The sequence below is a fragment of the Thermothielavioides terrestris genome, chromosome 1 (genome assembly GCF_000226115.1).
Source record: "Thermothielavioides terrestris NRRL 8126 chromosome 1, complete sequence".
Lineage (NCBI taxonomy): Eukaryota > Fungi > Ascomycota > Sordariomycetes > Sordariales > Chaetomiaceae > Thermothielavioides > Thermothielavioides terrestris.
This window is the reverse complement of record NC_016457.1, coordinates 6,736,317-6,763,318: the sequence shown is the minus strand read 5'-3', so window position 1 is coordinate 6,763,318 and position 27,002 is coordinate 6,736,317. Positions and strand designations below refer to the sequence as shown.

Below are 27,002 nucleotides of genomic sequence, written 5' to 3'. Positions count from 1 at the left end.
TCCCAATCCCCCCTATCTCCCGCCTTCAGCAACAACAGCACCTCTACGCTCTCCTTTGTACAAATTGCGCACTTCCAACAAACCAGAGCCTCTCCGCCACGCGCACCCTTTCTCGACTTTCAGCCCAAACTTCCGGAGGTCACATCGGCGTTCCGGGCTCTTCAGTGCCGGCTGACCGTTGGGTTCCTCCTTGTTCCGCACGAAACAGATGCCCTCTGCTAGCTTGGAACGCAATAAGACATCCGCCACCTGCTTTCCCACTTGTTGAGAGTCGACATAAGTGCCAGCACGGCTTCGACCGCCAAAAGCAAACACGCTTAACACCCCTCGTCGTCGGCCCCAGCACATCACAACAGGAGAACCCAACCATAGTTCAAGATGTGCTACCACCAGACGTACCACCCCTTTACTTGGTATGTCTTGTACAGCTCTTTCGGCATCCATCATTCTATGCGGCATAAAGATGGTCACCAAGATGGCGCTATGCGCGCACAGATAAGGCCATCAAGAAGAACACCCAAACATGGCTAACACGGCTCCGACCCTCTTTAGCAACCGCCACGGGTGCAAAGCCATCCTCAAGGCCAAACCAGAGCTCGTCAGGTGCCAGCACGCCCGTCGCACCCCCTCTCCCTCACTCAGGTGCTGGTATGTACCCTGCACACTGCGCCCAGCGCCATTGTTATGCCTTCCCCCCCTCCCTCCCCACTGTTTCCCCCTCAACCCCCCTTCCAACACAACCTCCCCTCAAAACCAAACCGCACAGATACTAATAGACTCATATGAAGGGACCCCACCGCCCCCGAGATTCCACCCATCGACGCGCCGCCCGCCGCCCAAGAGCGCGCCCGCGACCGCTGCGCAGCCTGTCAGGCGAGGCAAGCCGAGGCCTCCGCACACCGCGAGGCCGCCGCCGCCGCCCAGGCAGCAGAGGGGAAGCGTCCCTTTGCCCGTCTGCTTGCTCGTCGTCGCCGCGGCGGCGGCGGGGCCAAGGGTGAGAAGGGCGGGGAGGCGGCGGGTGGTGCCGCCGCGGACGACGGCGGGGGAACGAAGGGGTCCGGACAAGTGGCCCTGGTGGCGGGCTGGTGGAAGGAACTCACGGGGAAGGTGGTGAAGGGGTCGGCGAGGTTTGGGAATGGGCGGCGGGTGAGGGGGGAGATGGGACGGATGGAAGGGGTGGGATGGGGCAGTGAGGAGGAGCTTTTACTGGGGGACAGTCGGGCGTGAACGGATGGGAAGGGGTTGAGTTGGGGCGGTGCAGTTGGTCTTTTGTTGTGAAATGTAGTAGTTCTATTCGCGCTTTGCGGCGGTATTGGGGGTTAAGTACTGTGTGTTTGGTGTTTCTTGGGGGACCTCACTTTCTTCATGAACACCTCATTGTCTGTGATTCATCCCAATGATTCATCCCAATCCTTAATCTGGGGTGTTAATCTCTGTTCTCATGTCCAAGCAACCGACGGCCGTTGAGCCACACCCGTGGCTGATGGGGCTGATCAACTTTACATCGTGATAATAACGATATTCTGACAGCACAACTTGAGTTGTTGCCGTTAAACAGATAGTCACAAGGTATAGGAGTGTTATTCGAGATGCAAAGACAAATCTGAATTGTCTCTCCAAGCAGAATTCTGGAGCCAACGGACCAGGAGCGGAGTGCACCATCTCCAATCAACCTGGAGATCAAGACTGATGCGATCAGATCGAACTCTTTCATCACTGCCAATGCTTTCATCTAAATGCACTGCTGTCACTCCCACTGCTATCCTTAGTCACCAATGTCATCTCAGCGGTTGAAGAACAACAGCAGGTAACGAGTCCATCTCTGGCTGCTTGAAAACGGACTGCCGACTCAGTGCTCACCGAGATTCGTCAGACTCATATAATGACAATGCGCATGGTGTTGACCTCGGTTGATCAGGTCAGCTGTTTAAGTACAGGCAAGACCAATTACGCCTGAGATGTGGCTTGATAGACACATCCCGAAAGCCAGTCACATTATCTAGGAAGGGAACGGACTTGTAGTCAACCTCGTTTTCCATACCAGCTTGACTTTCACAGCCCCTTCGAACTTCTCATTACAACTTGCTACAATGATGACCGACTGACCGCTGCCACACTCCAGTCTCTGCAGACTTGATGCCAGTCAAAACACATCAAATACATCAATGTTGCTACCAACCAACCGCCACTGTGTCCTGTGAGGCAGGAAATAGAGGCCACGTGCACTGAGAAGGTATACAACCGGTTCTATTGCGGCTTCAGGGGTTGTACAGCCCTCTTGCGAGCCGAACCTGTGGGGACTCCGTGCAAGGACGGGGCGATCAATGGATGGGGCATCTTGCCCACATGGAAGCGTGATCACAAATTGAGCCCCTACCGCCAGAGTGCATAGGTACCTAGGTAGTGTTGCGGGTGAAGGATGAGTGTCCGCTGTGCTTCCGGAACTAGAAGGAGGCAAAGAGTGACAGCATTGAGTCCAACAACCTAGTTCATATTTCGGGAAAGTTGGTGAGCACCCTTCTAGTGACAAATGGATGCGGAACTCTCTTGCTCTCTTGCTTGTAGATACAATTTTCAATTTTCTATTCCTCTTGGCAGCCAAGAGAACGGACTTTCAGATTGGAGTTCCATGTGTTGGAACCTGGAAACACCGTGCGTATATGAGCAATTGAAGCTATCGCGACCCGAATGCTCAATAACAATCCGTTTAATCGTGGTATTGATGCCTATATTCGAAGGAAGACTGTGGAAGAGAGCTCGCCTATTGGGTTACCAATCGAACTCGCGTATATCTGGGGCTGCTACTTACGGCCATCCGCGGTTGGGTGGCAGCGATCTAATCCTCCGGTTCGACAACAGCAAAGTCGACCTCATCGCATGTTATCTTTCCAGATGCTGTTGGAATGACAAGCGTGCGCAGCCTAACTATTCGCACACGATCGAAGTCGGCCGGCTGCCACCGTTTTGATTGGAATGTTAGTTTTTCCCAGGGTTGATTGTTTCGACGGGGCTCAGGGGAAACCTCGTCGCCACGCACGGAAGCAGGCGACGGATGCGGATCGGCCCCCAAGTCTGGAGTTCTTTCAACGGAAGCAAACCCCATATGGAACACGTCTGGCGTTGGACTGCGGGCCTGTCAGCTGGGGTAGGTTGCGGTGCTTTAACATAGGCATCTCAATCTCACCACTGTACTGTCTTATTTTCAGCAGCTCCGCTGACTTTGATGTACCATGAATGAGGTCCGTCAGAGGGGACCCCTAAGATCAAGCTCATGTTTACCCTCATTCCTCTCCGGAGGGATGCTGTGAGCGGCAGCGTCTGATCGAGATTTTTCCCAGTGGTCTCCTCTTCGAGGAAGTACCCCTGTGAGCGGATAAACGTGAGTAGCCCTGGACCTTGGAATCGGTCTTCGAGTAAACAGTCCAGCGTCTTGTAAGCACACAACGCGGGGGTTACGCCGTTAGCAAGACTGTCTCAGGAATCGCCGCGAAAGCCGAGACGTGTATGGCTTCGGGAACTCACCCTCCATTGCAAAGTCTCTATCCAATCAGCAGGAATGGTCAACTCACGACCTAGAAAATCCACCAAGATGACGGGCAGTTCTCTCGTCGGATCGATGAACCGCAAGAACGTCGAAGCCGAAGCCGTGACTTGGAGGCCCGCGGCAACCTGGGCAATCTGAGAGAGTGTGTCCTTCATTTCCGCTATGGCAGAGAGGGACTGCTTGACAGCAGAGAGCTGGTCGTTGACCGCTTGGAGGCCATGGGCCTGCATGTCGGCCATGGCGTGTTGCTCCTTTAACAGCCGTAGCATCTCCTCCCGACCGCTCGCTTCGGCCGACACCAGACGCTGCACCTCGTCGATCCTAGCCAGCATTGTGGCGTTGTCGACGCGGGCCGACTTCCTACAGCCAGGGGGGAAGATGTCAATCAGCGATGCTCATCACAGCCAGCTGCGGGATCTTACCGCATAACAAGCCCATTCAGCAGGGTCAACCGTTCGGTGTTTCTGCGTAGCTTCTCCCGCAGCTCGAGCAGCCGCTCTTTCTCGCGCACCGCCCATTCGACCTTCTTGCACGCGTCGCGCCACTTATTCCCGGACCCCTCAGCCCGCAGGCTGTCGTGGTATCGCGATCCGAAGTGCTGGATGGCCTGCTCGATGAGGCCCGCGCACTCGTCGACGACCGCCTTGGTCGCCTGGTCGAGCCCGGCAAGGTACGCCGAGGGTTCGCGCGCTTCGTAGGTCGCCACAACCTGGAGATGCCCCCGCCTTGCAGTGAGTACAGCTGATCTTCGCTCAGATGGAAGAGATGTGGACTGGAAATGGATGGATTTAGAGAGACAGCTGTACCTGTAGTAGGACCTGGATAAACAGGTTCAGATCTTTTCGCAGCTCCTGATACTCCAGAGCGCTTCCGCCAACTGCTTTGCGGCCGAGGCCCAGGGCCCGGCTCAGCTGCACGCACAGCTGGCAGATGGCGATGATGTCGCCGAGACTGCCAAACGTGAGCGCGACTTCCATGGGGGGGCTGTCTTGGCTCTCGCGAGATGGGCCGGGGCAAGGTGAGCCGTGAGCGCAGAGTTCAAGACCGATGGGTGTTGGGCTGGGCTCCCTACCCCGCCTTTAGTCTGCTCGAGGTGAGGGTAGCATGAGGCTGTGAAATGCACCTCCCCTGACGGTTCGCCTTGCGCCACAGTTCAGCTTGAGCATGCATGCAGGGGGATGTGTGTGTGTGTGTGTTTGATTGGACAATAAGCAGCAGCCTGTGTTACTTGACGCGGTCTCGAGAACCAAGTATTTAATCTCTTGACTTCCACTGACCGCGTCGTAGACTTCTTGTAAGGAGCAGACATCTTCCATCAAACAGCGGCCACCTAAAGTACCTATCCCTGATCCAGACTTCAGCCTTACCAACATCTCGGGTGCTAATCGTACCGGTTTCGCCACCCAAGATACCGAACGACCATGGTACAGCTAAGAGCGAGCTTGCTCAGACAATGGAGACGTCAAGCGAGACACCTCAGGTACCTACCTTATTTACTCAGGTTAAGCACCTTGAATGCGTGGAGTGGTGTACCAGCCAAATAACCCCGGAATATACGCTGTGATCATTAGTGTGCTCCTTAGATATCATTAGACTACGACTCCCCATCATCAAAGCATCGACGTGTGCTCTCATCCTCGTATAACTCATCAGCCAGCCCTCTCACCACCACCATTATTAACTTAACCAACACCAAGATACTGAATACTGAACCATCGCCCTTCACCCCACCTCCTAAACCATCAGCGCCATCACGGCAGCAACCACCAAGCCCAAGCACCCGGGCACGGACAGCCCGGCCGCCGCCTGCGTGAACGGCGAGCCGGTCGTTGCAGAACCCGACGGAGTCTGGGCCGGTGCGCTGGGAGACGACGACGAAGGCGCCGTTGTGCTGCTCCGGTCCGTCGGCGGCACCGAGCTGGTGGGGCTCGGCACCACGCCGTTGTCGCCGGCGTCGCTTGTGGTCGAAGTTTCCGGGGAGGAGGTGGCGGTGGTGGTGGAGGTGAGCTGGAAATCGGCGGTGAACTGGACGTCGGCGGTGCTGGTGGTGAAGTCGGGCGCGGGGACGGTCGCCGTCGCCGTCGGCGGGCGTCCGGTACAGGTCTTGCCGTTGCGGCAGCAGGCGCCGGCGGTGCAGTAGTAGCCTTCCTGTGGCGAGGTGTTAGCTGCGTGTCTGGGCTGGGCTGTGGTGTCCGCGGAGGGGTTGATGTGTGAGGCGGTAGGGTGAAAGAGCGCAGAAAGCGGTTGGGGGGGTTTTGGGGGGGGGGGGGGGGGAGGACTATGAAGGCAGGGGAAGCTTACATCGCAGTAGTTGCCGTTTCCCAAGCCACAGCACACGCCGCCCGAGGGGATGCAGTAATCCGAGTCACAGGCTTTCTCGCCCTGGTCGCAACCGCTGCTGCCCCCACCACCACCACCACCGCCGCCGCCGCCAGAGCCGCGTTCGCAACCATCGCTGGTGCAGACGTCTACGCAACCAGATCAGCCATGAGGCTCCCACTGGGCAGGTTAGAGCATCCAAGGTTCGATGGCACCTACAGCCTGGTTTGCAGTAGCCACTATCGGGACAGCATTGGGCATCGTCAGGTATGCATCTGCAAGAGTTTCAGCAACCGCGTCGCTGGGAGGCAGCAGCACAAGCCACATACCCTACATGGCAAAGTTTTTCGCCGGGATCACAAGACGTGGCAGGCCTGCATGTCACTCCAAGCTACGCAAGCCGAGTTAGCCTTCATGCCTCCTGCGGATGGGCGGCGAATCGGGGATGGGGAACGCGTACCTCACAACAGCCCCCGTCCGTCGTGCAGTAGTAGCCGGGATCGCAGAACGACTTGAAATCTCTGTGAGCAAGCCATTCCCAGGCGGTTAATCAGCCCTCTGCTTCGCCGAAGTAAGAAGCGGGTCTTCCTGGAGAGAGGACCTACGGAGCGCAGCACGTGCTGCCGGACGGCATGCATCCAGTGCCACAGATGTCTTTGCCCACGCCGCAATCGCCCTCCTGGCGGATCAGCATCCGCGCCGAGTTGTTCGACACCTCGGGGAGGACCTGGAGGACGGGCAGAGAGATCCCGCTGAGCATGGCTCGGGCGGTGAGCTCGGCGAAGCGCATCCTGGGTGGGTTGAGCTCGCTGGATTGGAGGCTTGATTGGGTAGGTAGGCAAGGTAGGTAGCGTGGCAGCCGTGGCTCAGGACTCCAGAGCAAGCTCTCAGTCTCGCGTTAACGCAGCCGCAAGCACAGACAGACTGGCAGAGACAACAACAACAGCAACTCCAGCACCAGAACCCGTCCTCCGCAGCCCCGAGGACGCAGCCCATCTTTTATGCTCGCTCGCCCCCCTCCCCTCCTGCCACCGTGAACCGTTATCTCCCCAACATCTCAGCCGCCCCAGCTCCATCTGCATGCCTATCCGCAAGCAGCTTAGCCGGCCCGCTAACGTGGCGCCACATGCAGCCTGACCTGCCCTCAGCCGAAAGCCACTAATAGTTTGCTACCACCATCACGAGCAGCACCAACAGCCGCATCGGTACCGGGAGCCTTGGGCATTCTCCGAGCCTCCCCGCCCTTTAGTGTAGCCATCCATCTCTTGGAATTCATGGCAGGTGGCGGGCAAGGGGAGCGGAGGCGGGGGAAAAACCCTCCGGTTCATTCAACGAATGGTACGGTTTGGGCTGGTTGATCCCTCAGCCTTGCGGTCACCAAACTTCGGTGTACATGGGGTGGGGCGGAAGGGCGCGCGTGATGAGTGTGAGGCTGAATGCAGGTCGGAATTGGAACAGACCGGCGAGGTCGCACACGAACAAGGTAACAAGGCTTGAGGCTCGGCGGGAGGGGAATGGCCATGTTCGGAAGTCGGGGATTAACGCAGGTACTTATGCAGAATTATGGAGAAAAGGGAGGTTTGCCGAATAAAAAAGACATCACAAGTGCTGTTGGCTCTCACATTGCACACGTTTTTGGTGGAATTTTCAGGTTGTGCGTTCGCTGCTGCCGTGGTTGATGGCATGCCAGTGATGCCAGGCATGGGTTGCAATGGACCGAGGAGCCCAGTCGTTCTCGGGTCTCGGTGTCCTGCAGGAAAAGTGGAAGCTTGCTGGACGCAAACTTGCATTACATTAAGGTACCTTCCTTAAACGCTGGATCTTAAAGAGGTCCCGCCAAGACTAATTTCGGCCAATTGTCGGCAATGTTTTTACAGCGTCAGTACCCCGACAAGACCGCCAAGGGGTTTGCACTATCGCCAAGGGTTAGTTCGCCGGGGGTGCGGGGGGCGGCGCCAGCCCCCCGCTGCTTAGGGTTCGGGTTAATGGTTAGGATTCGGGTTAAGGTTAGGGTGCGGGTTAACTTCGTTTTCTTTTTTTCGATTTAGTTGTTTTTTTACGAAGTTGTTGCTATAAGTCTTTGTAATTCTTCGTTATTGATGTTGCTCGAAGTTGTAGCGACCCTGCTTACCTTGTAGCGATTGGTAAATATTTGTAAGCGGTAGGTTCCGAAATTAGTCTTAGCGGGACCTCTTTAAGGATAACCCCTTAAACTTTACCCCAGATTAACGCTTGGGCACTGCTATGCCGCTAACTAGCATGCAGCCTGGTGGGGCAGTGCCCGTGTATATCCTAGGCGGGTAGATGTTAAAGAGGTCCTGCTAAGCCTAATTTCTGTAGTCCCCACAGATACCTGTGGGTCCCACGCTTAGAAGTTACTCCTTTTACCGCCGCTTAACAATTTCTATACGATGGTCCTTACGCCTATATCGCGTCAATAGCTGCCTAGCCGCTGGTTTATATCCTACCTACGTTTCCCTAACTAATCTACGTCTATACCTACCTTCTATTGTACTTCGACCTATATTACAACGTTGTATCGCTATAGAACTAGGCATTTAGCCTATATCCAATAGATCCTATTGGTAAATTAGTCAACTAGTTTACTACTGGCGTATATTAGTAGTTGCTAAGTATTGATCTAGCTATAGACCAATATCCTACTATAGACTAGCTCGCTTTATATAGTTAGTAACTAGAAGATATACTAGGTAAGTTGTTTTACTATCTACTAATTTGTAGTTGCTTAGCATTGATCTAGCTATAGACTAGCTTGCTTTATATAGTTGGCAACAAAACAATGTGCTATATAGCTAGTAGCAAAACGACGCGCTATATAGCTAGCAACTAGAAGATACGCTAGGTAAGTTCTATTGTTTTGTCAACCTACTAATTAGCAGTTGCTTAGCATTGATCTAGCTATAGACTAGCTCGCTTTATATAGTTAGCAATAAAACGACGCGCTATATAGCTAGTAGTAAAACGACGTGCTATATAGCTAGCAATAAAACAATATACTATATAGCTAGCAATAAAATAATACGCTATATAGCTAGCAATAAAACGATATACTATATAGCTAGCAATAAAACAATGTAGTATCTATAGCCTATTAGCGCCCTTAGTCCCCCTTAATATATAAATGCTGTTTAGTCAAATAGCGAATTTAATCACGAGCATTAAATTGCTAATACTATACCTATAGCGAGCTCCCTAGTCTTAGAATATATATCTACTAAACCCGACCTTGATCTAGCTACTTAGTAGGTACTACCCTAGCTCCTCTCTATCTCTAAGCCTCTAATCCTATAATCGTTATAATTAAGCGGTATTCCTAGTCCTACTCTAGCCTCTACCTAGCTGCTAGACAGCTCTATATTGTCTAATAAACTATCTAATAAAGGAGATAGTTCCTCTATAGAGGAACTAGCTTCTAGATATAGGTATAGGTATATATCCCTAATTCGTCTATCTAGACTAGAGCCTAGGGCGCTAAATAGTGGCCTTGCAATTCCTAACAATATTAAAGAGATCTAGGAACGTTAGTTTAAAGAGAGCGAGTTTACCCTCCTATATATAGCCTAGTAAGCTAAATAGCACTAGGTATTATATTTCTATAGTAGGAGAGACGCCCTAAGGTAATAGTAAATAAAGACTATATTCCGTTGCTACCTCTAGAAAACGCTATAAAAGACTAAAAGACAAAGTAAATGTAATAGGGCACTATAGAATATAGAGCTATACTGCTATACTCTTTATAAGGTTCAGTATAACGATAGTACTATTAATATTGTAATTCGCTATAGATATAATTACTTAATAGAAAATATCGAGATAGTCAAATGCCTATATACTATTGTAAAGTATATTGCCTACCTCTTTACTACTAGATATAGCGATAGCGCTATAGAACACTAGCTATATAGCTATATCAAAACCCCTAAGGCTAGGGCATGTCTTTACTATATAGACGGCCAATATATTATAACCTAGGAGATTTATAACCTTTATAGATCTCTTAAGCTCTATAAATATAATAATTATAAAGTATAGTCCTATAAAGTCCTTAGGGAGCTAGAATTTATAGAAGCCGTTGCCTAGCTACTATCCTATAGTGACTAGTATAAGTATAAGGCGCTAACTATCTTTAGCAAGAACTCCTTTATATTAGTCTTTGTATATAGAGACCTATTAGATACACTGAAGAAGTATAGCCAATTGGCAATTATATATACTATTTATAAGACTATATATAGGGGTTAGTACCTGTTTATAATTATAGTTTAGGACTTTAATAGCTACTAGCTCCCTTCTATTTACTTCTTTATAGAGAGGTAGACTACTAATAGTATTGCAATATACCTAGGTATACTACTAGAGTAGTATAGGGGAGTAGCTAATAGGGGCTAGCTTCTAAAGTATATAATTATTGACGACTCTATAGCTAAATAACTTACTATCTAGCTAGCATTTGGCTACGATAAGTATAATCTCCTTTATATACAACATCTCCTCTATATAAAGTATTGATAAGAGACTTTAAAGCGTTGGATTAGCATTAACAAAGAGTGCCTTAGCTATATAGTAGCTACTCTTCTAAGCCGTTGTTTAGAAAAAGGCTATATAGAGTTTGTTAAGGCTGCTATTGCTTACGCTAGTACCAATAGGCTTAAACAATATTTAAAGAACAACTAGCTAAACAATACTTAACTATAGATATATTAGATATAAGATATAATCCCCCTACTCTACTAGATTACTATAACAAATGTAGTCAAAGGATAGTACTTAAAGGTTAAGAACGCTAAGCCTATACTAAAGTAGCAAATAGCTAGCACCTTCCCTCTTACTAGTTGAATTATTTACCTTAATCACTATATATAAGACTATTAAAACAAGGCAATCTAGGCTAAGTTTAAGAGTCTTAATTATATACTTCTAGCTATATATATAAAGCGGTTTAATAGCTAGGGCTTTAATAAGCTATCTAAATAGGCTTAAGCACTAATTGTATATAAGCTATCGATAGTATATAAGTAGTTTAATACTAATAAGCCTCTTGACTTCAATAGCGTTTTTATATTAGACTAGTTCCCTAGTCTATAGTACAACGATAGGTAGTGGCGAAGCGGTATAGTAGCTATCTAGCTACTATAGCTAACTGCCTAGGGTATTGCCAACATTACTACTAAGGTCTCTACATTTAGGTAGGCTACTTTAGACGAACGTTGTAACCTAGATTACTATAATATAGTCAACTAGGTAGACTAAGTGGCTTAGCTCTTATAGAATATCCTAATTCCAAAGCTAGTTAGTATCCCTTACTATAGGTGTATATAGTTCAGAAGCTAGTTGCTCCCTTGCTTATATATCTAGTATTATTACTTGTTAATAAACTCGTTATAGCTAAAGTACTTCTAATAGCTAGTTAGTATTTTAGAAGTAAAGGGGTTTAGGATATACTATAGCGTCGTTCTATAGCTAGTAGATCTTATTAGCTTAGACGAGGTCTCTATTATATAGCACCTATTCCTATAGGTCTAGGAGCTAATATAGTTGCTATAAACTATAATATATAAGATCTAAGATAATATATAGGCAATATATAGCTTATAAAAGGATCTTGACTATATTCTAGGGAAGCTATTGGGCAAGGTTTAAAAGGATCTACAATAGGTTTAGAGGTTAGATATTTCTTTATTTATATCTTAGTAATAAATAGTAATATATAGTTCTCTAGTTAAGTGCTAGCTAGCCATTAGACTATACTACCTTATATCCTTATTACTACCTTCAACTTTAAGGAACTTCGTAATAACTAATAGCTAGAAGTTAGAAGATTAGTAGCTAGCTAGCTACTAGACTATAAGCGAGTTACTTAGTTCCTAGCTAATTAGTATACTTAGAAAGGAGTTTCTATAATACTAAAATATAGTAAGTGTTGCTAATAGCCTAAGTTTTAGCCTTTAAACGAACTTTATAGAGTTGATTAAAGTTTCTAAAAGTAGGCTCAACACTATATAAAATCGTAGACAAATAGAAATTTTATCCTAACCCCTAAGCTTAGCTTTATAAAGAAACTAGAGAAGGAATATAAATATAGAGAAGATACTAGTTAGCTACTATTCTACTACTAGTTAAGATACTTTGTAGTTAGATAATTCTAAAAAATGAACAATGTTTACTCTATATAGTTGATATTAAAACCTTTAATTCTTTAAGAACTATATAAATATATAGGCTATAGCTTTTTCTATTACTTTAGAGCCTTCTACCTACTTCTTCTTCCTTTCCTTCTTCTAACTTTATAGCTATATCTATTACTACCTATTTGCTCGCCTATACTACCGTTGTATAAGTTGATTTAAAGCTATTTCTATCATCGCTATTGCTAGGAAGCTAATTAGCTACATTGTAGCTTTAATCTACACTTTTTATACACTTTATAAGTTAGTTAAGTCGAAAAATCGGTCGAAATCACAAAGGTAGCAATGGTATTATAATTAGCAATAGCTAATTAAGTTATAAAGCAACTTTAAATACAACAATATAGAGTTGTATAAGGAGAATAACCCCTTTGCCGCTACTAACAACGACGCTCTTGCTACTAGCGAGCAGCTAGCTTCTACTACCCCCCTAGCCCTCGCCACCGACCCTCCCGCTACCCTTGACCAGTAGTAGTAGCGCCTCCGACCTTGCTCTACACGCCCTATACGCTCTACGTCTACTACTACTACTACTACTACTACTATTACTACTACTACCAACGAAGGCGCTATTGGCGAGTAGCTAGCTTCTACCACCCCCTTCGCCCTAGCCACTACCCCTCCTACTGTCCCTAGCCAGTAGTAGTAGCGCTCCTATACCTACTTTGTATATTCTATACCTACTACTACCACTAACACTAGTACTAGTAGCAAGGACGCTACTAGCAAGTAGCTAGTCCCCTCTGCCCCCTTAGCCCCCGCTACCCCTAGCTAGTAGTAGTAGCGCTCCTATATATACTCTACGCCTACTACTACTATTAACACTAGTACTAATAGCAAGAACATTGTTAGTAAGTAGCTAGCCCCCTCTACTCCCCCTACCCCCCCCGCCTTAGCTACCCCCCCTACTGCCCCCGCTACCCCTATTAACAAGGGCAAGTCTAAGCTAGTTATACCTAACAACCCTTAGAAACGCCTAGCTAGGTCTTTAGGTATAAAGTCTTTAGTAAAGAGTGTTATTTAAATGCTAGTTAGTAGCTAGCTAACGTTAGGTAGGCGAAGAAGAAGAAGAAGGAAGAGCTCAACTATAGTAAGGTATAGGCAATGCTATATATAGTCTATATTATATATATTTATAATAGGGATATATAGGCTTGCTACTTCTAAAAAAGTAAATATAGTATTATATTTTTTAATGTATTAGGTTTATATTTACTAACTAGTATATAGATCTAGGTAATATATACTAGGAGTATATTAAGTAGGGCTATACTAAGTTCTATATTTTTATAAGTAATATTAACTAATAAACGACTACTAGTCTAATACTAACGAGCTACTAGTAGCTGCCCTTTATAATTTAGCTAAAGATTATTAAATAGTATAAGTAAGTCCTTAAAGTCGATAAGGACGAGCCTTTACTTATCGACCTTAAGGTATAGGGTAAACGTTTAGTTACAACTATTTATAAGCTATATAGCTCTATAGCTACCTTATATTTATACCTAACTAACTAGCATTGAAAAGTACAATATATAAAGAGGCCGCTATTGCCCTACCCTTAGCTAGCGCTAATATACCTACGTCTAACGCTCCCACTACCTCTATAGCTTACCTTTTACTTATTAGGGCTAAGCCCTAGTAGAGTATTAAGGAGAGAGTTGCTCTAGCGGCAAAGCGCTAGGCTATAGCTGTTAAATAGCTAGCTATTGTCGCTAAGAAGTTAGCCTAGCTAGCTTAAGATACTCTAGAGAAGGCTAAGCGATATATTAAAGCTCTAACCTAGATATATAGGTACCTTATAAATATTAAATAGAATATTATAAGTATATTGTACTTTTACTTTATAGCTAGCTAGTAGCTAATTAGTATAGTATAGGGAAATTTAGGGTAAGAAGGGTAGTAAAGATAAAGGTAAAGATAAGGGTAAGGCGGATACTTAAGTTTAATTCTTTTATTTTAATACGTTTCTACCGCTATCTAGTAGCTAGCTAAGCTTTGCCTAGGTCAAATATAGTCTTATACTTCTCTAGCCTAGCTATAGCCTCTATATTAAAATAGTGCAAAACCTCTACACTAACCTACCCCACTACACCTAGGACTAGGTACGCGAGATAGCTCCTAAAGGAATACAGTGTCTCTCTAGACAGATAAAGATAGTGCGTATTAAGTAGTAGGAAGGATGTCTTCTAAAAGGAAGATATATAGCTTAAGTACGTCTAGTAGAATATAGTAGAAAGACAAGAGACAACAAAAATATAGTTAAAGCTTAATAGCTCAAATGCCTATCGTCTAGATAAAGATAGAACAACGAAAGAAAAGGCTTAATAGCCTTCCTTAAAGAAAGAGGACTACCAACGTAGTATCAACGAACGTATATTAATAACTATTTAATACCTTCCTTAATAACAAAGAAAATAGGCTTAACCTACTTAAATATATATAATTAGAGGGCTAGACCCCCTAGCAACGAATGTAATATATTGAAACGAATAGAAAAACTAGGTCCCTATATCTAGGTAGTCTATTACCCTAATTTACACTTCCCTTTTAAGCTTACTATACGTTCCTATAGGCAAGCTTATACCTTAAAAGCTCCCTAGTACACGCCTCTTATCGTCGCTATTCCTTAAGCTACTCTCTATATATAGCTCTCTTAGCTTACGAAGGTCTAGCTAGCTATAGTAGCTAATTATATCGTCTTTTATACTCCTTTACCTCCTTAATATATATATCCTATCCTTGCTACTATATTAGATACTTATACTTATAGGCAAAAGTATAGTCGTATAGATTGTACAGTAGTAAGCAAAGTAGACGCTTAGGCTTAGTAGGTTCTTTACAAAGACACTTACTATAGTGCTATACTGAGGGTAATATATAGCTAGATAATATAGGCGATCCTTATACTTACAAATACTTCTATACTAGTAAATAAAGCATCTTAAGATAGTTTAGCCTCCTTATAAGTATATAGATAAGCGTCTCCTCTTCCTAAAGGTAGGGATCGAGTACTATCATTATAAGTGCCGCCTATACTAAGGCCCTAAGCTTTTTAACCTATATACTTCTAAGGAAGTACTCCTAATCGAACTTGTCTATAGGGGCGTCGACAAGCCTTTGAGTCGTAGTCGCCTATATTGCAACGATCTCTATAATCTTAGCTTCAACGTTCGCCTAGATCAATATATTGTTAAGATCCTCCGCTAGTATAACTGACGGTCCTAAAGCAGTATTTTAGTCCTCTAATCGAAGTAGCAGAATAGCCCTAGATACTAAAAACATAGCTTACAACTATCGTCTAAGGTCGCCTATAGGGTCTTACAAAGATAGCCTACTACTTAGCTATCCGTTAGGCAAGAGCCCTATAATCCTACAATAGTATACCCAATATACTACCTCTTGCTTTGTCTAAGGTACAAGTATCACCTATATAGTAGCGATTTGTCACACGCAACTGTGGCAAGGGCACCTATAACCGCACCGCGGTCAAGGGTAATAAGCGTTCCCTTAAAAAAGGGAACCTTACCTAGAACCCCTTCGTAGGAAGACAGACTATATCAATATACTTTTATAATATATACTAGTGTTTAGGAGTGCCGCCTCATTAGCTAACGAGGCTAAGAGGCATTGATCTTTCTTACCTTTATACATTTACTACCAAATAGTCACCGAGCACTATCTACGTATAATAAGTGGTGCCTACTAACGATTTAGACCTATTCGCTTCCCTTCGAAGAGAGCTAAATTCGGCTTGAAAGATATTACAAGTTATATTCAACAAGTTGTATAGAGTAGCACCTAAGGTAGATAATACTCTTTTATAAAGGAGTAAGCTTTGGAGTATACGATTTATAATAAACTAGTTTACAACCTAGATACTGTTATTCTAGCACTAAGTACTTATAAAGAGTTAGAAGCTAGACGGATTTAAGCCTTATAAACGCCAACGTCTATAGAGACGTATAGTAAGCGCTTAAGTTCATTAAGGATTTCAAAGTTACCTATAACGTCTAGTAGATAACCGCTATTAATCCCTAAGAACTCTAATACCTAGAAGCTATAGTATTACTCGAAGAGGCATTAGAAGGAGACGTCTACGCCTAATAGTACGCTAAAACACTATATATCGTAGAGTATTCTCCCTTTTAAATATTCGACAATTATATTCTTTATACCTACCTTACAACTATTAGGTATAAAGTCTAAGTAGCCGTTAGTAAGAATCTTATCCTAGACCCTAGGATCGAAGACACTACTTTAGAGACTAAGGACTTAACCTAAGAAACGCTAGAGGCCTTAGTATTAGAGAGTTAGGGACTACTAAAGACCTTAAAGCCTTAAAGGACTAACGATTAACAACTAGGACTAGCTATACTACTAGAAATATCGGTAAAAACTAGATATAATCTAACTAAGAACTAGCTAGCAACTCTACTAAGCCTAACTTTCTAAGAGCAACTAAAGCCCTAAGATACGCTAACTATTCTTCAATAGAGATGTAAAACCTATATTATTAATAGCTATAATCTTAGTAAACGCTACTAAGGACTATTAAGAGGATTATAGGATCCGCCGCCTTAGAACTAATAACCTAAAGAGGAAAACCTATTATCTCTAATAGCTTAGCTAATTAGCGCTTTCGATTAGGTTCCCTAGCCGCCGCTATAGACGCCTAGCCAACTATCTTAGTACCTATCTACGCTTCCTAGACTAGGTATAGTTATCTAGAACCCTAGAATAGAATATATAGATAGTTTAGTCAATTCCAATGTCTCTTTACTATTCTAAGAGATACTAAGCCTACTATATAGATAAGTAGCTAGACCTTCTAGACAAGGAGCTAAACCCTCTAAATAAGCCGCTAGAGCTATAGATATCTAGGCTACTTTCGCTATATAGGACTTTCTTACCTAAATAGCTAGAATAATAGAGAACCTAAACGTTATAATCGAAAGGGCGAATAGGGCTATAGGTATAGAAGACTATTAGCCTAAAACCAAGGACGGAAGTACTATATCTTTATAATTGTCTATACCTACATTAAAATAGAAGATTTAGGACATTAGTCTCTTTTAGCTAGATATAGAGAATAAGTCTAAGGAACCCTAGGACCTATAGTATAACAAATAGTAGCTATACTATAGGGACGTTAACCTTTAGATTAAGTAGGTAGATTAGGTTATTAGATACTACTTAGTAAGAGAAGAGACCCTATATATAGAGATATAGACCTTGTTTCAAGGCTTAGCGCTATAATAGTATAAGTAGTAGCTCTCTACTATAGAAAAGGCTATATTGATTATATCTATAAAAATATAGACTAAACATTTGAAAAAAGAGTTTAGTATTAAAAGATATAAAGTAGAAAAATAGCTAAATAAAAACTAGTATATTATAAAAGACAATTATAAAGACAAGCTAATCTAGAAATTTACTATAGAATACTTTAAATATATATATATTTAGGGAGATACTACTAAGGAGCAATGTCTAATACGCCTATATAATTGCCTTTATTTAAAACTTCGCTAGTTATACTTTGAACTAAATATAATTATAGAGATAGGTATATTCCTTAGTATTCTCAATACCAAAGTATATATCGTTAGAGATAAGCTTCGCTAGGACGCTACTAAGGGCTATATTATTGGCTATAGTCCTATTGCTAATAACATAGATATAGAGTACAACGACGAAAGACAAGGAGACAACTAGGAGGATAATAGAGCCTTTTAGATAGGAAGAGGTAAAAGAGGATATTATAATCTTTAGAGAAGAGATAGGGATAAACCCTAGCGACTTAGAAACAATTAGTATAGAGATAGTAACTAAATATAGCTATTTAGTGATTGAAACTTCTATAATATAACTAAATATAGAAGAGGATACTAACTGTTTAACGATTGTAGAGGAGGACTTAGACTGTTCAACGGTTAGAGAAGAGGCGACAACAGCAACTAGAGAAGACTACCTCGACCTCGACGACTTTAACGGATTTGGATATATATATATAAAAAGTAGTTCGAAGATAGTACCTTCTTATACTATAGCGAGATTATAGTGATAAAAGACGACGAAGACGTTAACCTTTATTGTAAAATGCTAGAGAAGACTAGGTATATTCTTATCGACGAATATAATATCGAAGCTGAGGACGAGGAATTAGAAAACGAAGAAGTCGATAGTTCTTACTACTTATATTACACCTTTCGCTAGCTTAGACTAAGTTGGAATAAACTACTATAATAGCTTCTATAGATTTAGCAATGTACTGCCTATAGTAGAGTCTTTACAATATATTATAAGCTTTTTAAATATATAGCCAACGATAGCGACGAAGATAAGTATAGACCTATATAACCTTAAATAGACTATTAATATAACTTTAGTAACAACGAGAACAAGCTTAATAGTAAAGATGTAAACTTTATATTAACTAAAGGATAGATTATAGAAGTATAGCCCTATATACTATTACTAAAGGCGTTGGACAAGCAAGCTATATACCTTATAATCAATATTAGTATAAACCTAGGCGAGCTAGATATAGAGGTTTACTTTAATATAGGTAGCAATACTAATTTCGTCGATAAGGAGTTTATCTCTAAGTAGGCTAAGAACTTATATTAAATTAACGTAAAGCTACACTTTGTCAAAGGCGTTGGAGCCTATACTAAAGTTAAGAAGTAAGTCGAGTTTAACTTTTATATCTGAGGAATTGTCTATAGTACCAACGTAGACGGTTACTTTACTATAATAACTAACGTTATTAAAGGTTTAAAAGCGAAACTATTGATTAGAACTGACTTTATACTCTATAATAGAGTAAAGATTAACCTTAATATATCTACCTATTACTTCTAATCGGTTTACAATATAAAGGTAAGAATGTATATAAAATAGAAAAGAACAATCTAGAAGGTGAAAGCCGTAAATACTATAACGGTTATACCTATAATGGAACACCTGATTAAGACTACGTTCAAGCCTATAAACACCGATAACGACAATTTAAGTAGCTAGAGACGTAAGCTCTACTTCGCTTTATACATCGAAGGTATACTAGACGTTATTATAGACGTAAAGAGTATACACTAAGCCGTTGTAAAGAATAACACCGTTTGCCTAATCACTATTGTCGAAGGACAATGTATTAGACACCTCCTTCAGTATAGCCTAAAGGAGGATATCTAGACAATAGTATAGAACTTTACATAGTAGACTTAGGATAATATTGTAGACAATAAATATATATAGATAACGACGACTATATAATAGGAGCCTAGTAGTAAGGAACTAATAACGAAGATACTAATAGAGGATAAGTATAAACTACCTACTAAGTAGGAGTTCTATATACTATCCTATAGTATTAAGAGACTAGACGATATCCTATATATCAAGTTAGTAGTAGAGGTGAGCGTCTATAGCAAAGATAAACGGTATATAGAAGAAATAAAGGTATTGTTAGATAAGTATAACGTTTTCTATAACTATAGTATTGTCCCTATACTAAAGGATTAGAAGATAAGAATTTCGCTTGTCAACGGATAGTAAAATTAGCTTAAGCCTATTTAGGTTTACTCGCTAAGCGTTAAAGACTAAGCGATCGTCGATAAAGAATATAATAAACTATATACGTAAAGAAAGATGGACTTTATAGACTAGCTAACACCTATCGCTTACCTAGTCTTTATAGTCTATTGTACAGTTGCTAGAAAAATAAAAGGTAGAGCCGTAGTAGACCTCTAGCCCTTAAATATATTGGTAGTACTAGATATATATCTATTGCCTAACTAAGACGACATTATAAATATAATAATAAGCAATATAATCTTTATAGTATTCGACGTCTCTAGATTCTTCTTCTAGCTTCTAGTCGTAGAAGAACACTATAACTATATAGTGGTTATTAGTCTTAGAGGTTTAGAACGCTTAAACGTAGTACTAATAGGATTTAAAAACTTACTAATTTTCGTATAGCGCTTTATAGACTATTTATTCTATAAATATAAGCACTTTGTATATATCTATATCGACGATATTATTATCGCTAGTAAGAATATAGAAGAATACCTTAAGTATATTAAGATAGTCCTCGATATCCTCAACAAGGTATACGTTTATATTTTAGTAGAAAAATCCTTTATAGCCTACCTGTTAGTAAAACTCTTTAGCTATATAGTCAATGGCGAAAGAGTAGCTAAGATGGACGATAGGATCGCTATATTTAAGAAACTTAAGTTCCCTAATATCCTTAAGACCTTGGAATAGTACCTTAATATAGCTAGATAGCTATATAAAAGTATCCTATAGTATATAGCAAAAGCGTAGCCTCTATAGGACTATAAAACTAAGCTCTTTGCCTAAGGGAGAGTAAATAGAGATCTTCTTATCGCTAAGTCGAAGAACACTAGGAAAGTATTTACTTTAAACGCTAAATTTAAGCCTATATTAGTGGAACTAAAGTCCTTTAGGTTGCTATAAGAACATCTATATAAATAGTACTTCCTATATTATCATTGCCTTAATAAACTACTATTTATTAAGCTCGATATAAACGGCAAAGGATATAGAGCAATCGTCTTTTAACTCTATAGCGAATAGGATAGTACTAGCATCCTTAGCTAAGATATTCTAAATAGCGAGATTTAGCCTATTATATTCTTATCTCGCCTAACTTCTAACGTAGAAAGGAAGTATAGGAGTACCGAAGTAGAAGTCGCCACTATCGTATAGGTAGTTAGGAAGCTCTAAAAGATAGTATAGTTAAACTAATACCTTATAAACATCCTAATAGACTATATAGCAACTAGAGGCATTATAAAGTATATATCTCTTACTACTATAGACCTTGTAAAGGCTAATCTAAAGCTTATTAACGCTATAAACTAGCTATTCTAGTTCGACCTTAACATTTTCTATATACTAGGAAAGCTCAACGTTGTACTAGACGCCCTATTACGTTTACCGACCTTCGAGGAAGACGCCTCTAACGAAACCTAAAACGCTACCAACGAATTAGAGGACATTTAGTCTACTATCTAGATCGATATTAAGGAATACTACGCTATAGACACTAGTATCTTCAAGCTAGTTATTAGTAACAAGTTTAAAGCTAAGCTAACTATAGCCTACCTCAACGACCACTAGTATAATAAGATCATTAGAAGTCTCTACAATATAGAAGAATAGGCTAAGAAGATCGCTATATAGAAAGAGTATAAAGAGTAAGAAGGAGAGCTATATAGAAAGTAGCATTGAAAACTATAGATTAGGCTTTATAAGCTAAAGGATAGACTCCTCTATTATATCGACTACGAAGGAGCAAAGAAGCTTTATATCCCTAGTAGCTATATCAAAGATATTTTTACTATTGTATACAACAATACTTACTACTTTGGTATAGACAATATAATAGCGAACCTCTTAGTATTTACGTTTAATCGAAAGCGCTAGATAATATATAAATATATTCGGCACTGCCCTATATATAGAGAGAACTAGACCTTAAGAGAATTGAAGCCTAAAGACCTTTAGTTAATTTAGATATTGCTATAGCCTTTCTACACTATTACTATAGATTTTATCGTTAGTTTACCTACTATACCCTCTAAAGAGATACTATAGTCAATGAAAAAGTATTTAATCCTTAACACTATATATACTATCACCTATAAGTTTAGTAAGAAAAAGCTCCTTATAGCTAGAAACGACAAAATGTCGGTAGAGCAAAAGATAGTTATAATCCTTAGAGCGCTAACATATATAGATTAGGGACTCCTAGTGTAAATTATTAGCGACTAAGACACTAAGTTTACCTCTAACCTATAGAAAGAAATCTTTTATATTCTAAGCGTTAACCTCCTTTTCTTAATAGCCTATTATCCCTAGATAGACGGTTAATTAGAAAGGACGAACTAGATAATAGAAATCGCTATCTATATAGAAGCTATAGAAAAACTAAGAACGCTATAGCCTCTACTTCTCCCCATATTGTAATATAACCTTAATAATATATTTATAGTCACTATTAGAAGATTACTAAACAAGTTGGTATATAGCTTTAAACTACGCTTTATCCTAAATATATTGTACTATAAAAAGGGTACTATTGCCTTTGCCAAAGCTATTAATGTCCTTAGATAATAGTATTAGAAAAAAGTAGTAGAACAAATCAATTATATAGACGCTATTGCAAAGATATATTACAACGATAAGTATATACCTACTAAGTTCGAAGTAGGAGACACTATTTATTTACAACTATATAATGAATACTATCTTTTAGGAAAACCTAAACGAAAGTAGTTACTATAGCGTATAAGACTGTTTAAGATTATCTATAAAATCGATAGGAACGCCTATAAACTTGACTTCCTAGCTAGTTAGAAAGTCTATCCTATAGTTTTAGTTTCCTAGTTATAGAAACTAGATTAGAGGAAAGACTCCTTTAGCTATAATATAGAATCTTCTAGCTCTATAATCGTTGATAGAGATAAGTATTAAGAAGTCGAGAGAATTGTACAATAGCGTATCACTTAGAGGAATAGGAGACCTAAGGTCGAGTATCTAATATAATAGAAAGGGTATACCGCTAAGGACGACTAGTAGATTAAACATATCTAGCTTATTAATAGCGTTAAAGAGCTCGTTAAAGAATATAAGAGAGTATATCCTATCGACTAGGAGAAGGAACACTGTAATAAAGGTATCGCTATTAAGGAGTAGGAAGTAGTAATAGAGATCCCTTAATCCTAGAACCAAGTTGTCGTTAAGCTACTATAGAAGAAGGGCAACGACCATTGATAACTATACTATTATTGACTTTCTCTTTCCTTCTTTTCTATTTCTCTCCCTTTCTTTCGTTCGTTTATACTTTCTTTATTAGAATATATTCGCTTTAATATATCTATTACCGCTATACTACCGCTAAATGTATAAGCATCGTCTTCTATCTTATAGATCTTTTAGTTTTCCTTTTCTTTACCCTTTACTTAGACATTACCAACGCTTTTAGTTATAAAACTATAGTCATTTAGTTTGTCAAGCACTTTGCCTATCCTAGTTTTCCTATATATAGATTTGCTATTGACCTTGACCTATAAATGGTTAGAGAAAGCTATCCTATTGCTATAAAGGTATAGAGCTTCGAGCTTCGAAGGTATAATGTTCTATTCTCTAGCTACTACTAGATAGTAACACTGTCTATCGGCTATAGGTACTATACTATTGTTTCTATTTACTTCTAAAACGGCCTAACATAGGCTACTATAATTTCCTTTCTCTTTATATATCAACCTTAGTATATCTATCTTCTCTAATAATTCCTTATTATAGTTATTTACATTTACTATACGATCGATCGTTAGACCTTCTTATTATTAAGCTATATATATTTATATAAGCTACTATTAATCGATATACACTTACACTATATTTGCAACTTAAAATAATCTGCTATACGTTCTTGTAGTACCTATATTAACGATAGAGGTGACTATATAGTTGATTCTCTTAGCTTATTAACGTTATTAAATAGCGAAGCACTTAAGTACAATCGTATTAACATTATAGAGGGAGACACCTAACTAGCCTTCGTTATATATAAAATGCCTCCCTATATATAAAAGACGTCTACTAAAGGCTACGCCGCTAGTACCTAGAAGAGGGAAAACGCCTATTTTACCGCCAAGTAAGCAGGAGGTGTAAAAAGAGCTAACGATATACCCAATGTTCCCTTATACGCTATAAAAGTATATACGTCCTATTAAGCTACAACTAAGAACATTGCTTTTAGAACTATATAAGATAATAAGATAATAGCTATTAAAGAAGCTAATATAGCTAGAGTAATTTAGAATAGCTTAGAGACTGTCTATAAGGAATAGTAGTAGGCTACTACCTTAGGCCCTATTATAGTCTTCGACGATAAATAGGAAATCTATAAGGACTATAATAAAGCGCTAGACAATGATATAGTATAAGAGTACTTAAGAACTCTCCTAACTTATAAGTATATAGAAGGGGAATAGCCCCTATAATATACACTAGAGATTAAATATCTAGAAACTAGCAACGTTACCTCTATTAGCGTATAGCGCTAGGAAGTCTAGTAAGCTCTATATATTGTATTAGAAGACGAGGCTACTATAACTAACAACAACCTAGACGTCTTCGACGACAATAGTATCGATTATACCAGTGATAAGGAGGATATAGCGACTAAACTATACTATATCCTAGAGCTTTAGGAAACCTATATATTATATAGGTACTCTTAGTACCTAACTAAAGCTATAAACAAGTATATTACTACTATAAGCGAAGCGCTTGCTTATATATATATAGATTTCGGTTACAATAATAAGTATATAGCTAAGCTAGCGATATAATTCGCTAGGTTTCACTATATAGTCCCAAAGAAGGATTTCAGTAATAAGCTCGCTAGTTTTATATATAACCTATATATCTAAAGGATTAAAGGCATAATTAAAACAGCTTTTAAAGAGTTCTAAGAGACAAGTATAATTATAGCGAGCTATATACTAATAGCGATTAAAATCCTTATATTATATTACGTCTCGCCCAAAGGCGAGGATAACCCTTCTATAAATATAATATTGATAGAGCTCGGACTTATCTACTACAACAACGCTCGAGCTATAGATATAACAAGCAGTGCTAGCTATATAGTTACTACGAACAATAACGCTATCAAATCTCTATAAGCGGATATAAAAGCGGTATAAACATTAACTAAGGATCTACTCTAATTCGCCTAGAAGTACTAAGTCTATATTAAAGAAGTCGAAAAAACTATAGTAAAATTAGCAAAGCTTATCAGTATATTAGAAGTAAATAGTAAAGCTAATAACCTAGACCCTAATAGCCTTACCTTCTAGGGCGACCTAGACAATATATATTTTCACTAGATAGGGAGAATTAGCAATATATAACTAGCTTATAATAAAACTATAATAGAACTCCATTATATAGATAATATACTCTAAAAGGAGATTGATATCGCTATCTAAATAGCAGTGAATATATATAACAAAGTTTATATAGGACTAGCGTAGTATATATAAGATATTAAGCACTGCCTTTCAGCTATCGAGTCCCGAACTACTATAGTAGATTTATCTGCTATAAAGATAGACGTTGCAAAGTAGGCTACTATAGCTATCTAAACTGTTGAACGCTAAGAGATAGCGCCTAAGGTCAGCTATACCGTAATTGTAACAACTATATACTCTACTAAGACTATATAGCCACTTGCTTAGAGAATACCTACTAAGGTACCTATCGCCAAAGCCGTACCGCCAATTGTACCGACGACGCTAGCTAAAACGCTATAAAGCTAGTGCAATAAAAGTACCTATTTAACGTCGAGAGCTAAAACGGCTAAAGTCATTGTCACTAAGCGCTAATGTAAAGTAACTATTAACGACAAGGTGTAAAAGACGTTGATACGTCCTTCTAAGAAACTTAAAAAGGCGCCTACTTCTATTGAATATAAAGCGGTAATAAAGGTATCTAAGGCTGAAAGAGACGACCCTTATACTAGTGATAGTATAGTCAATCTCGATAAGTAGAACAAATGAACGAACGTATTGTAATAGAGGACTTTGCTATAGACTAGGATAATAGATATAGAAATCCTATATAGAGTATAATATAGATTAGTTTTCTTCTCTTTCTATATACTCCTTTATCCTATATTAAGTTCTATAATAATAGCAAAGACGCTATCTTTTTTTCTTGTCCCTAGGCACTTGTTATACGTAACTATAGCAAGGGTACCTATAACTATACTATAGTTAGGGGTGATAAGCGTTCCCTTAAAAAAAGGGAACCTCACTTAGAACCCCTTCGTAGAAAGATAGACTATATCAATATACTTTTATAATATATACTAGTGTTCAAGAGTACCACCTTATTAGCTAACAAGGCTAAGAGGCATTGATCTTTCTCACCCTTATACGTTTACTGCTAGATAGTCACTGAGCACCATCTGCGTATAACACGATTAGTCCCTTCTTGCTCTAGTCAAAGATCTAGGCCTACCTAAATACCACTAAGTATATAGCTAAGATTCTAAGCTCTATGTCGCTAAAGTAGTAATTTTCTCCTTTAGCTTGTCTATCGCCTTCTACTTAGTAGGCCCCTAAGTCTACTTAGCGTCCTTCTTCATTAGGGCGTAAAGAGGGATTACGATAATTACAAAGCCTTTAATCTAAATCTAGTAGTATTCGACTATTCTAACAAAGGTATATATCTCTTTAACGTTAGAATAGATCTTCTACTCCCTTATCTTAATCACCTTCGCCTCTTTAGAAAGATGCCTATTAGATATATAAAGATAACTAAATAGGACCGCTTTTAGCTACGCCTACTTCGACTTTACTATAGTAATAGTCGTACTTACTAGCTCTATATTAAGCAATACTATATCAATATTCTTAAAATACTTAATAATAAATTTGCAATATTCCCTTCTATCTAGATAGCTATTATAATTAGATTAAAGACCTTTTATTATAATATCGTCTAGGTAGACTCGATAGACATCTAAGATAAAGTTACTAAAGATCGTCGTTATAGCTTGCTAGAACTAGACAATGGAATTTGTACCTCCTATCAACAATGTATATATATAGAAGAGACCGATTAGCGTTGAAAAGGTTGTTAAATCGTAGCTCCGCTTATTAAGATTAACCTAGTTGTAACTAGAGAAAAGATCTAGGAGAGACATTAGCTTATAGCTACTAAAGTCCTTACTAAATTCCTCTATAGTAGGCGGGATAAAAGTATTATAGATCGTTATAGCATTAGCCTTTTAAATATTATTGATAAGCTATAATCCATTGTCCTTTTTAAAAACGAAGAACTAGTTATTATAGTAGCTTATATAGCTATACTCGATA

General features: G+C 40.3%; 3 protein-coding genes across 3 annotated transcripts; 1 reads left to right on the top strand and 2 right to left on the bottom strand.

The window, feature by feature from the left end:
• Positions 1-2,925: 2,925 nt before the first annotated feature.
• On the bottom strand, positions 2,926-4,521 carry THITE_157868 (uncharacterized protein; the record flags this gene model as incomplete). Its single annotated transcript, XM_003650243.1, has 5 exons — positions 2,926-2,953; positions 3,038-3,125; positions 3,570-3,904; positions 3,967-4,253; positions 4,351-4,521. The coding sequence occupies 5 exons, from the start codon at positions 4,519-4,521 to the stop codon at positions 2,926-2,928; spliced, it is 909 nt and encodes a 302-aa protein (XP_003650291.1).
• A 745-nt stretch (positions 4,522-5,266) lies between these two features.
• THITE_157867 (uncharacterized protein) lies at positions 5,267-6,653 on the bottom strand (the record flags this gene model as incomplete). The annotated part of the gene is made up of 7 exons (XM_003650242.1): positions 5,267-5,278; positions 5,333-5,692; positions 5,846-6,012; positions 6,083-6,138; positions 6,193-6,254; positions 6,324-6,384; positions 6,469-6,653. 7 exons carry the CDS (start codon positions 6,651-6,653, stop codon positions 5,267-5,269), a joined length of 903 nt encoding a protein of 300 aa, XP_003650290.1.
• A 13,441-nt stretch (positions 6,654-20,094) lies between these two features.
• On the top strand, positions 20,095-20,346 carry THITE_2039201 (uncharacterized protein; the record flags this gene model as incomplete). The annotated part of the gene is made up of 1 exon (XM_003650241.1): positions 20,095-20,346. A coding segment is annotated over one exon (252 nt), but the record flags the coding sequence as incomplete, so codon positions are not given.
• Between the last annotated feature and the right edge of the window lie 6,656 nt (positions 20,347-27,002).